This window comes from Ursus arctos, unplaced genomic scaffold (assembly GCF_023065955.2).
Source record: "Ursus arctos isolate Adak ecotype North America unplaced genomic scaffold, UrsArc2.0 scaffold_34, whole genome shotgun sequence".
In the NCBI taxonomy this organism is placed as follows: domain Eukaryota; kingdom Metazoa; phylum Chordata; class Mammalia; order Carnivora; family Ursidae; genus Ursus; species Ursus arctos.
The window spans coordinates 25,115,095-25,127,821 of record NW_026623030.1 but is presented as its reverse complement, the minus strand read 5'-3'; the positions used below and the strand labels follow the sequence as shown (position 1 = coordinate 25,127,821).

The 12,727-nt window shown below is 38.0% G+C and overlaps 1 protein-coding gene across 5 annotated transcripts in view; it reads left to right on the top strand.

The window, feature by feature from the left end:
• The window catches only part of SBNO1 (strawberry notch homolog 1), a 54,711-nt gene that overhangs the window by 28,717 nt on the left and 13,267 nt on the right, over positions 1-12,727 (top strand). For all 5 annotated transcript variants that reach the window (XM_048221415.2, XM_026514743.4, XM_026514745.4 and 2 more), the window contains 13 exons: positions 271-422; positions 2,162-2,359; positions 3,189-3,356; positions 3,450-3,625; positions 4,074-4,205; positions 6,210-6,345; positions 7,510-7,622; positions 7,712-7,783; positions 8,240-8,339; positions 10,723-10,797; positions 11,511-11,657; positions 11,743-11,837; positions 11,932-12,024. In XM_048221415.2, coding sequence (XP_048077372.1) covers positions 271-422; positions 2,162-2,359; positions 3,189-3,356; positions 3,450-3,625; positions 4,074-4,205; positions 6,210-6,345; positions 7,510-7,622; positions 7,712-7,783; positions 8,240-8,339; positions 10,723-10,797; positions 11,511-11,657; positions 11,743-11,837; positions 11,932-12,024 — 1,657 coding nt within the window. The remainder of the gene's footprint in view (positions 1-270; positions 423-2,161; positions 2,360-3,188; positions 3,357-3,449; positions 3,626-4,073; positions 4,206-6,209; positions 6,346-7,509; positions 7,623-7,711; positions 7,784-8,239; positions 8,340-10,722; positions 10,798-11,510; positions 11,658-11,742; positions 11,838-11,931; positions 12,025-12,727) is intronic.

Here is a 12,727-nt window from a genome sequence, read left to right as displayed (position 1 = left end):
GGATTGTCAATATTTTATAAGTATTAAAGTATATTTTTAAGAAACGTGTCTCAAAAAATATATGTTTTTAAATTTTATTTATTTGAGAGAGAGAGAGCGCGTGATCCCACAGCCCATGAGATCATGACCTGAGCCAAAACCAAGAGTTGGATGCTCAACCGGCTGCACTACCTGGGCGCCCCTTCAGAATATATTTAGTAAGACGTTATATATAATAAATTATTTTGCAGACTGGACCACTAATTGTCACTTTTTCTCTCGTATAAACAGAGGAGTGTTGCAGTCCCTTATTGAAAAACACTTCCCTGCTCCAGACCGGAAAAAACTTTATAGTTTGCTAGGAATTGATTTGACAGCTCCAAGTAACAATAGTTCACCAAGAGATAGTCCTTGTAAAGAAAATAAAGTAAAGAAGCGGAAAGGTGGGTTCTTTTCTTTAAATGGTATTGAAAAACTAGTATAAATTTGAGCATTTTGAAGCAGGTATATTTTGGGATTGAGCTGCCTTCCTTTTAAATTGGCATGTGGTTGCATATTTTCGCTGTCATATATGTAGTTTTGAATGCACAAGTGACAGTTTGGTGCTAGGCATTATGTTATGCACTGGCCTCCTATTATTTCATTTAACCCATAAGGGATCCATATGAAAATAGGGTCTTATTTTTTGTTTTCTAGACAGAGGACACAAAGGCACAGAAAGATTAAAAAGTTAAGAAATCTCCCCAGTTTACACAACTAGTGGCGATATATGAAAAGCAAAATCTGGGCCTTGCTCAAGTTGTCAAAGCTGCATATGCATATATACATATGGTGTTTTTATAGTCTTTAAAGAGGCATTCGTTATTATTTAATTGTTAGGAATACACTCAGTGCTTATTAGACGTTTTATACTATGCCAACTTTGATTTGTGTTTAGATGCTTAGTAAACTGGCTTTCAGAAATTAACTTCTCAGGCTGTCTTTAAGATGGTGATAACTTCTGTGGGAACGATGGTCTGTGATGCTGGGTGTGTTCTAAACACAGTGGCTGACACTTTAACCTTATTTCATCTGTTCTAAGGAGGACAGTTTTTTACATTTTTAATATGCTTTAGAGTGGATTGGTTATTATAATTGACAGTATTTTTTTTTATCATAGCGGCACAAAAAGTAACGCTGTGTTTTAGAATCAGCGACATCTTAAAATGGTCACGTGGTCATGTTTCTCTTTCCTGAGTTCTTTTTACCATCTATCTCATTAATAGGTAAACTTACAATGGTTTATTCCAGATGTCTTAGTCTCTTTCTTTCTTTCTTTCTTTCTTTCTTTCTTTTTTTCTTTTGGTTTAGAGAGGGGGAGAGAGCGTCTATGCATGAGTGGTGGGGAGGGGCAGAGGGAGAGAGAGAATCTTAAGCTGGCTCCATACCCAGCATGGAGCCCAACTCAGGGCTCGATATCACCACCCTGAGATCAAGACCTGAGCCAAAACCAAGAGGCAGGCACTTAACCGACTGAGCCACCCGGGTGCCGCCCCAGATGTCTTTCCTGAATATTTAACAAAATAATTCAGATCAGCACCTTGTTTAACTTATTACAAATGAAGCTTTAATTTTTAAGTATTCTGTAAACCTGTAATTATTAGGCCTCTGCTCTCAACCTGATTCACAGTTGAACTATAAAAATGCTGGAGAGTCTGTGTTATCTCTGTTGTCCTGAATTTATTCTGAAACATGCACTTAGGGGCGCCTGGGTGGCTCAGTCGTTAAGTGTCTGCCTTCAGCTCAGGGCGTGATCCTGGCATTCTGGGATTGAGCCCCGCATCAGGCTCTTCTGCTGGAGCCTGCTTCTTCCTCTCCCACTCCCCCTGCTTGTGTTCCCTCTCTCGCTGGCTCTCTCTCTGTCAAATAAATAAATAAAATCTTTAAAAAAAAAAAAAAAGAAAGAAACTTGCACTTAAAAGACAATCTTGAATTTGTATTTACATGTTTAATTTCTTCTTAATAATTGAACATAACCTGATTTTTTATGGGAATCTAAAAGGTTAACACTTGTGAAATTTATATACTTAAAATGTTTTTCCTGTATATTTCTCATTTAAAGAACTCCTGAACTAAATGAGGTTTTCTAGATCTTCAGAAAGGTGTGTTTGGACTGACTGTCTTGTTTTGGGTTTGAGGGTAGGTGAAGAAATAACTCGAGAAGCCAAAAAAGCACGAAAAGTAGGTGGCCTTACTGGTAGCAGTTCCGATGATAGTGGAAGTGAATCGGACGTGTCTGATCATGAAGAAAGTGACTATGAGAGCTCTAAAAACATGAGTTCTGGAGATGATGATGATTTCAACCCATTCAGAGATGAGTCTAGTGAGGATGATGAAGATGGTAAGTGCGTCAGTATATTAAATGTTAATGAAAGGTTATTTCTGTGTGTTTGAAATGGGATATTGTATTAAAACCTGTTTTTTCTGGGCGCCTGGGTGGCTCAGTCGGTGAAACGTCTGCCTTTGGCTCAGGTCATGATCTCAGTGTCCTGGGATCAAGCCCCACATCGGGCTCCCTGTTCCATGGGGGGCCTGCTTCTCCCTCTCCCACTCTCCCTGCTGGTGTTCCCTCTCTCGCTGTGTCTCTCTCTGTCCAATAAATAAAATGTTTATAAAAATGAGTAAATAAAACCTGTTTTTTCCCCAGTGCAATACAAATAAATCATTGCACAGAATCGAATCTTTGCTTAGTGGGGAACTCCCCAAGCTTATCTGGCTTTTGGTAGTTTAGCTCATTTATGTGAGATAGTGGCCTCAATTTTGTGCAGTGATTTTATTATTTTTATTGTTGTTAGATTTTTTATTTATCTAGAGAGTGAGAGAGAGAGGGAGTGGGGGGAGGAGCAGAGGGAGAGGGACAAGCAGACTCTGTGCTGGGTATGGAGCCTGACGTGGGGCTCAGTCTCACCACCCTGATACCACGACCTGAGCTGAAACCAAGAGTCGGACACTCAACCGACTGAGCCGCTCAGCTAACCAAATCACTTGTGCAGTGATTTTTAACCTCATACTATGGAATTGTACCTTATAGTGTATTGGATATACTGGACCACTGAAGTTGATGATGATTTTTAAGTTACCAGTTAATACAAAAAATTCAAGGGTTGTTTCCCTTGAAGATTTTGCTTCTTTTACAAGTGATTTGACACATACCTTTCCTTAACTTTCAGATCCCTGGTTAATCAGAAAAGATCACAAGAAAAACAAAGATAAAAAAAAAAAGAAAAGTATAGATCCAGATTCTATTCAAAGTGCCTTATTAGCATCAGGTCTTGGATCAAAACGACCTAGTTTTTCATCTACACCAGTAATTTTGCCTGCTCCTAACAGTGCACCAGGTATCTATGGGGAAGCTTGTTTTGTTGAAATGTACTTTTAAACAAAACGTACTTAAACTTTGTACTGATTTTTAACAAATGTACTTTATCTAGCTAACAGTAACACCAACAGTAACAATAGCCTTATAACAAGTCAGGATGCTGTGGAAAGGGCCCAGCAGATGAAGAAAGACCTACTTGATAAACTAGAGAAATTAGCTGAAGACCTCCCTCCTAATACCCTGGATGAACTTATTGATGAACTTGGTGGCCCTGAGAATGTTGCTGAGGTAAATATGACTTGATCGATCAGGGCTGTGTCTTGGTCCCTTTTTTTGGTAACTTCAAAGCCCTTTAGAATGAGTAATATTTTGGATATCATCACATAATAATGTATCTAATTTTCTCTTAGATTTTAGAACCTTTGTTCCCTGTCATCCTAGAGTCAGTGAATTCTCATCCTTAGTATCTGTTTACTCAACACACTGATCTGTTACTGTTCCTGTCATGCAGCCTCTGTGATTCTTGCCACATATTTGCTTTCTCTGCTGGAATTCGAACTTTTCAAAACCAGACACTGTGTTGCAATGTTCTGTCCCTGACACTACCCTGTGCGGCACAGGCTGCACCGTATGTACCGGCTTCCTCACCCACTAAGTTTCTCTAATGCAGGGGTCCTGTGCTTCCTGCGTCTTAATCAGGTACCTTAACTCTAAGTGACACTGTTTGGCTTTGCAGATGACTGGTCGCAAAGGGAGGGTTGTAAGTAATGATGATGGAAGCATATCTTACGAGTCAAGATCTGAACTTGATGTCCCTGTGGAAATACTAAATATCACAGAAAAACAAAGATTTATGGATGGAGATAAGGTACGTTTTTCTGGAATGAATTCTTTTCTTTTCTCTTCTTTTCTTTTCTTTTTCTCTCTCTCTTTCTTTCTTTCTTTCTTTCTTTCTTTCTTTCTTTCTTTCTTTAATTCAAGAGAGCATGAGGGGGGGAGGGTCAGAGGGAGAAGCAGACTGTCTACTAAGCAGGAATCCCTGCTACTCCAGGATCATGAGCTGAGCTGAAGGCAGTCGCTCAATTGACTGAGCCACCCAGGCGCCTTCTGGAATGCTTTTCAATGAAAAATATAATGTCCATATATTTAAATGAATATTTAGGGTTTTTTTTTCTTTTAAAAGAAATTATGTTGAATGTTGTTATTCTATAATTTTTAGTAATTGCACATAATCCCTGAATATTTTACACATTTTCATTATTTTTCACAAATTGAATGTAGTAAAGTATTGTGCACAGAATTAGATGTGGCTCTTAATAACTTTGGAGGCTTTTTAAATTCTTAATCAGAGTATTAAAATATTGTGTTCTTTTAGGTCATGTTAGTGGCTTCACATCTAATGCTCTTCTCCAGTGTCAGTCTAATTTTGACTCTAGAACTATATTTAAGTGTACCCAGGTTACTAGTGTCCTTTGGTTTTGCTGATTCTCTTATTGCTATGACATGTCATATTAGGATGATCATTTTGAGTGACGTGTGGATTGGCTTGCATGCCTCACCGCTGTAGAGACCTTGGTTGCTGCCAAAGGCTCTTTGTATACTGTTGAGTAAACGTCAGTCAATTTTGAGATTCTCAGGCTAGTTCTTCCCATCTACATGAAAAATTGCCATAAGCGTTTGCTGATGAGATTGCTAAAAAATAGGGGTACCACTTTAACTTAATTCCTTAATTTAAGCGGTAGGATAAAATCTCTGTTTAACCACATTTTTCTTTATTTCAGTGAGTTTTTCTGCAACTAAAAAAATAGAGGATAGATACCACTATCAACGTTGTCTTTTTTGTTTTTTTTTTTTTTTTAAGATTTTTATCTATTTGAGAGAGAGAGAGTATGAGCCAGGGGCAGAGGGAGAAGGACAAACAGACTCCCCACTGAGCATGGAGCCAGGCTCAATCCCAGGATCCTGAGATCATGACCTGAGCCGTAGTCAGATGTTTGACCAACTGAGCCTCCCAGGCGCCCCCAAAGTTGTGTTCTATAAATATATTTAATAGCTTGTGTTACATATTTTTTTAAAGATTTATTTATTTACTTTAGAAAAAGAGTGCATGCGTGAGAACTGGGGGAGGGGGAGAGGGAGAGAGAGAATCTCCAGCAGACTTCCCACTAAGCTTGGAGCCCAACACAGGGCTTGCTCTCATGACCCCGAGATCATGACTTGAGTTGAAATCAAGAGTTTCGACGCTTAACTGACTGAGCCACCCAGGCGCCCCTCATGTTGCATATATTAAAGATTGTAGGTAGAGGTATTATCAGTTGTGTTACATACTTTGTTTCATGAATTTATGCCCGTGTGCATTACAATTGTATTAGTTAGAATTAGTTTTAGCTGTTAAGTGACAGAAAATCCAAAATCGTATTGACTTAAACAAAGTAGAAGGTAATTTCTTCTATGTACAACTTTGAGTAGGTAGACCAGAGCTGTTAATGGCTCCTTGAAGATTACGCCACTTCTGTCTTATTCCTTTAACATGTGAGGCTCCATTTTCAAGTTACCTATTTCAGATTCAGTCTTTACATCTCTATATTTCATCTGGCAGAGAGGAGGAAAGAAGAGAAGGGCATGCCCTTGACTTCTAAGGACATTTCTTAAATGTTCATACCACCTACACGCTAGTGCAGGGGAAAGTGAGAAAGTAGTCTTGATTCTTGGCAGCCATGTACCTGCCTAAACTTAGAGGGGGGTTATAATTTAGGAAGAAGGGGAGACTAGGTATTGGTGGGTCACTAGTACTCTAATTAAGAACTTTAAGGTACTTGCCTACTTGTCTTTGTGCAGCAGTGCTCATTTTCCCCCCTTATATTGGATACAGAATATTGCTATTATCTCAGAAGCTGCCAGCTCGGGTATTTCATTACAAGCAGATCGGAGAGCTAAAAATCAAAGGCGAAGAGTTCATATGACTTTGGAATTACCCTGGAGTGCTGATAGAGCAATTCAGCAATTTGGTAAGTTCCTACATTGAATTTCACTGAATTGATAGCTAGGGATCATTGGAAATGTGTACATATCAAAAGTTGTATTTAATGTCAGATATCTTAAAATATGACATGGAGATTTTGGACTGTTTGTGTATTGTATAGAAAACTACAGAATACATGAATCCATTTCTTACCTATTTTAAGAAATGTAAAAGATCTGTGTTGGTTTTCTTGGAGTTTCTGGCATTATATCTCAGAACTGGGTTCCTCAGGAGTATAATCATTATTGACTTCAGGATGTATGTGGTCTGTGTCAGAGCACCTGCCACCTCATGTCCTTTTCAGCCCTTGGTGGCTTTACTGAGGGCATATTGCTCTTCCCTTGCCTTAGATGTTCACGTCCCTGTGACATGATGATTTTAAAAAACAACAATTTTAGGGGCTCCTGGGCAGCTCAGTCAGTTAAGCGTCCGACCCTTGATTTTGGCTCAGGTCATGATCTCTGGGTCATGGGATTGAGCCCTGCGTTGGGCTCCGTGCTCAGCAGGGAGTCTAGCTGTGATTCTCTCTTTTCCTCTGCCTATCTCCCCCCAACCCCAGACCGTGTGTGCATTGTCTCTCTCTAAAATAAAATCTTAAAAAAAAAAAAAAAAAAATTTTTTTTTTTTTTTGGGGGGAAGAATCCAGAGCAGCTGTGCTTCAGCAACATTGTGGTTAACCCAAGTGGGGCAGAAGTAATAATATGTTTATCATTGAACAGTTCTGTGGCAGTTTCTGTTCTTTTGTAAGAAGGAGTATTGTTCTGAATATGGGTGTTGTTCAAGTCAGTGTTTTTTATTTTGTACCTTTGGGGGAGTTACAGTAATTGTTATATTCTTTTTTTTTTTTTTTTTAAGATTTTTACCAATTTATTTGACCAAGCATGAGTAGGGAGGAGGGGAGGGAGAAGCAGGCTCCCCGCTGAGCAAGGAGCCCGATGTGGGACTCAATCCCAGGACCTTGGGATCATGATCTGAGCCGAAGGCAGACACATAACTGACTGAGCCACCTAGGCACCCAGTAATTGTTACATTCTTTAATTTTTCCTCTTAAGGGTTTCTTAATACCAGCTTAGTGTTAAAATGCTAGGAACAGATTTCAGAATACTCTGTATCTAGTGAACACAGTCAGTATTTTTAATGTCGTTTACAGGACGAACTCATAGATCAAACCAAGTTACTGCTCCCGAGTATGTGTTTCTGATTTCTGAATTGGCAGGGGAACAAAGATTTGCTTCTATTGTTGCTAAAAGACTTGAGAGCTTGGTAAGTTCTTGGGTTGTGTACTTGTGTGTAAAAGATGGTGAATACAACCTGTCTTCTGTGCAGTGATTGGAAATTTTATGTCTTGATAGGGAGCACTTACACATGGTGACAGAAGAGCAACAGAATCTAGAGACCTGAGCAGGTTCAATTTTGATAATAAGGTACATGTCAGCTTATATTGTGGTACTGTGGGGTGTCTGTGGTGAACAAAAAGGGAAAGCGGTTACTGTTTGAAACTTAAAACTGCCTCTTGTAATTTTACTGTAAAATGATAGCGTCCTATAAGATTTTTACATATCAGATCTTTGGTGATCAACTCTGCAATATAATCCTATTTTCATTCCTGTTAGAAAATAGGAATATAATAAATACTTGTGAATGAATTAAGTGTGAATTTCCAGGAATGAAGGAAATTATTTACTGGACATCTGTCGTGTGCACAGGTGTGAACTAGGCACTAGGCAGTATAGTATATAATATCTATATATAAAAAGATAATTGAGTCCTGCTATTTTTGAATCTTTGGTACCATAATAGTTTTTATAGTGTTCAGTTGGTCATCTGAATGAAATGTTTCCAAATGCTGAAACTGGTTAATTTATTTTTTTTTATTGCAGTATGGAAGAAATGCTTTAGAAATTGTCATGAAATCCATCGTCAACCTAGATTCTCCTATGGTATCACCACCTCCAGACTACCCTGGAGAATTCTTTAAAGGTAACTTTTAAAAATAATCACAACAGGAAAATGAGTACAAAATAGGCACTGAAACCTTTTTTTTTTTTTTAAAGATTTATTTATTTATTAGACAGAGAGAGACAGCCAGCGATAGAGGGAACACAAGCAGGGGGAGTGGGAGAGGAAGAAGCAGGCTCTCAGCGGAGGAGCCTGATGTGGGGCTCGATCCCATAACGCCGGGATCACGCCCTGAGCCGAAGGCAGACGCTTAACCGCTGTGCCACCCAGGCGCCCTCACTGAAACCTTTTCTGACATGTGCTGTTGTGTTTCATTTTCTTTGGACATAAACTGTGTAAACAATTAGAAATTAAAGGGCAACAGACACCTAAGTTGACCTCTTATAATCAGTAGATTATTAAAATGCATTCATATGAAGTATTTTGTGCTCTTGACAGTTTATTGCATGTTAATACTAGATTAGTAGAAGAAACTGGTTTTGTTAGATTAATTAAAATCACTATGCCAGACAGCTTTTAAAATTTAATTTTGAAGTATCTAGGTAAATAATCTGTGGAGGATGGCATAGGGTGTAGATAAAACAAAATTGGCTGTGTATTCATAGTTAAAACCCTGTGATGGATACGTGCATATGGTTCATAGAATGCTGTCTTTACATTTGTATGTTTTGGAAATTTCCGTATTAAAAAAAAGTCCAGCAGAATGCTATAGAAACTCTTTTACCTATCTTTCAAATTGGTAGAATATATTTTGCCCATAAATGTAAGTAGTCTAGATGGTTTTGATTTTTGATAATTTATTTTATAATTCAGGAAGCTATGAAAATATTTTGGAAAATATTTAGATGTAAGATATTGGAAACATTATTGTAGAGTTAGGACTTTTCACTAGAAAGTCCTTTCCAATCGGAAACCAGTGTTTATATTGGTAGAAGCCATATTGACATACTGTCAAGAGTGTTTATCACTGATGGCATTAACAAAGCAAAAAAAACAAAGACTATTTTTCCTTCTTCTTCCATTCCCTTTCCTCTCTTTTTCTTTTCTTTCCTGGTGGTGGTGGTGGTGGTGGTGGTGGTGGTGGTGGTGTTTAAAATGACTCCCTCATTTACTTGTAATTTTAAAATTACATGTTACTAGGGGTGCCTGGCTGGCTCGGTCAACAGAGCATGTGACTCTTGATCTCAGGAGTTGTCAGTTCAAGCCCCATGTTGGGTTTGTAGAGATTACTTAAAATCTTTGAGAAAAATAAATAATAAGTTACTTACTTATTGTAAGTAACGAAAAAAAAGTATTTAATAAGGAGTCCATCATGTTCTCCCCTTAATCCCCACCTTCCATTCTCACCTACTGAAGTCACAAAAGTTGACAGTCTGAACAGGGGCAGCCTGCCACATCTTTTCTCCATGTTTGTCTAAACACAGCTTTTCTTTTAAATTTTGTTAATATTATTTTACTATTACTACAGTGTACTTTTCTCACTTCATACCTCCTAGACTCAGTACCTCAACTCAGTACCTATAGCACTAACTTTTTTTTAACAGTTCCATAATATTCTGCAACTGGCTTATACAACAGTTTTTATTTTCCTAATCATTCCCTTATTGGTATTCAGGTGGTTTTCAGTTTTTTTGCACCATCACAAACAGTGCTGAAGTTATACAGCTTAATCCTATATAGATTTTCCCTCATAAGATTGGTTTCCAAAAGGAGGATTTTTGGTTACACAGTTGTCACCTGCAGAATCTATAAACAGTTTTGTGCATGTAGCAGAGTACTAGCTTTTATTAAATGTGTAAATAGGATACGATAATGCTTCCTGTTGACCCTTTTCTCTTAACGCCCTTGTTCTGTAAGTCTGGGTTGGAACCTGGACATCAGTATTAAAGAGCCCCATAAACTGCCTTCTTAGTAACATAATTCAGAACATGTTAACTGTTACACGTATTGCTTATCTTTTGCAGCACCTTGTCAATACTGATAATGTGTGAGAGGGGAAACAAGATAAATAGCTTATTTACACAGTTATTTAATCAGCTAGTCTATATGTTCAAAATTGTTTATATTCTGTAGGTGATAACTGTATAACCAAAGATGTCTATAGCCAAAGACTGCTACTAGAAAGATATTTTAATGAGATAATAGAGTGTGAAGTTTGAGTACTGTAGGATTTTAGAGTGCCTAAAAGACCTTTGGGGACTGTGTGTTCCATTTAATTCAGCTAATAGGAACTATGAAAAATACTTTAGGCTGTGTTTTAATGCTAGAACTTGTGGTCTAGTTTGGGGCGCCTGGGTGGCTCGGTCGGTTAAGCATCTGCACAAAAGAATTTGATCAAATTTGATTAGTCGGGTAATAGCTCATTGAGTCATTTGGGTTATAAGGTTTTTTAATTTTCCGACAGATGTTCGACAAGGACTGATAGGTGTTGGCCTGATAAATGTAGAAGATCGTTCGGGAATTCTTACTCTAGATAAAGGTAAGAGTATAAGTTTTGGATATAGACATAAGACATAACTGTTGCTGTATTGTTACAGGCCATTTTCTTTATGCTTTTGTCAGCTTGAAGGGGAAGCTTCAGTTCTCAATCCCTCCTTCTTGAGTGCTCATAAAGCACACTCGGTGGTTTTTGCCACTGTGGTTATTCAAAAGAGATTAAACGTTTATTTTGTCTGCAAAGCAGCAATTCTCAATTCAGGTTGCATATATGATCAGCTGTGAAGCTTTTAAAAAATACTGAAGCCAGTGCTGAGGCTTAGACATTGGTAATTTCCCATGGTTCTGAAGCTTCTAATTTTGCAGCCAAAGTTGAGCTTCACAGACTTACAGCACTTAGAACTTTTTACGAGTCAGGATTTCATGTTGGAGAACAAACATTGTCATGTGCTAAATTGTGTCCAGACTTTCAGAAAGTGAAGTTTGACGATGCACACATTGAATAAGACAACCATCTTTGGAGCATGTATGCGGTTGTGCTAATTGCTAGAGGTAGAAATGGTCAAATTATAGCTCCGTTCTGGGAGCAGCGCAAGGTTGTGGGTATGAGGGAAGACTATGGAGGAGGAAGTGAGACTTGGTCTTGGCTTAGATGAATAAATGTTTTTTTTTGTTTTTTATTTTACTTCCAGGGGCAAGTGGGTTTTAATTGCCATTCAAGTGCATTAAATCTTTCATATAATCTTGTCCTTGCAGATTATAACAACATAGGAAAATTCTTAAATAGAATTTTGGGTATGGAAGTGCATCAGCAGAATGCGTTATTTCAGTATTTTGCAGACACACTTACAGCAGTTGTTCAAAACGCCAAAAAAAATGGAAGATACGATATGGGCATTTTAGGTAAGTAGAGAAATTTTGAAAATGTCCTGTGTATTCCTAATAAAATGTTCTTTTTCCATTTATTTGTTGCATTTTCTTGTTTAAGATCTTGGTTCTGGAGACGAAAAAGTGAGGAAAAGTGATGTTAAGAAGTTTTTGACTCCAGGATATTCCACCTCTGGTCATGTAGAGTTATACACTGTAAGTCTGGGAAACGTGCACGTGTAAGTGTAACCTCCTGTGATTGGCACTCACAGAAATGAGTGTCATTTAAATTGTATTATTTCTTTTACAGATTAGCGTGGAGAGGGGAATGTCTTGGGAGGAAGCCACCAAGATTTGGGCTGAGCTGACAGGACCAGATGATGGCTTTTACTTGTCATTGCAAGTAAGACTTGTCTTTTCGCCATGTTAACTGTTCAGATATATAATGCGTTGTTGTTTCCAGCAGTGCAGTTACCTGTCCACTTTGCGCTGGTTTTCCAATTGTGTTTAGCTTTTCTCTTTTTTGATGATTTATCATTGTAACTGGTTTGTTCGTCCTTTTATAGACACTTTCATTTAATGTATTTTGAGGGGTGTTATTAGGTACGAGTTTTGAATTATTACATATTCTTGGTCAATTGGACCCCTTTGTTTCATGGTGCAGTGACCTTCTGTAGGCCTTCACAAAGGACTACATTCATATTTAGTTCTGTAGGCCTCTAATAAGCTTTATATCTGAAAGATTTACTTTTTAGGTATGAGTGTAAATAATTCCTTAGTATTTGTGGGTAGAGCTAAGGAGGAAGGAAGTGTAAATATGTATGTGTTTACATAGTCGTACATTTACATGGAGACATACGCACACCCACAAATGCATGCATGCGTGTATACGATCATCCATGGTCATCGTACAGTACCTTGAATTTTCCCGTTAAAGACTAGGGAATTTTTATGTCACCTCTCTCTGATATTTATCTGTGTGCTCTTCTGCAGTAATAATCTTTATTCTCCCTGGCACACGGGATGATAAAAGATTACCAATACTATACCCCAATATTCCTGAATAATTTGGGGAAAAAAGCATAAGCTTTTTTTTGCTTTTGCTT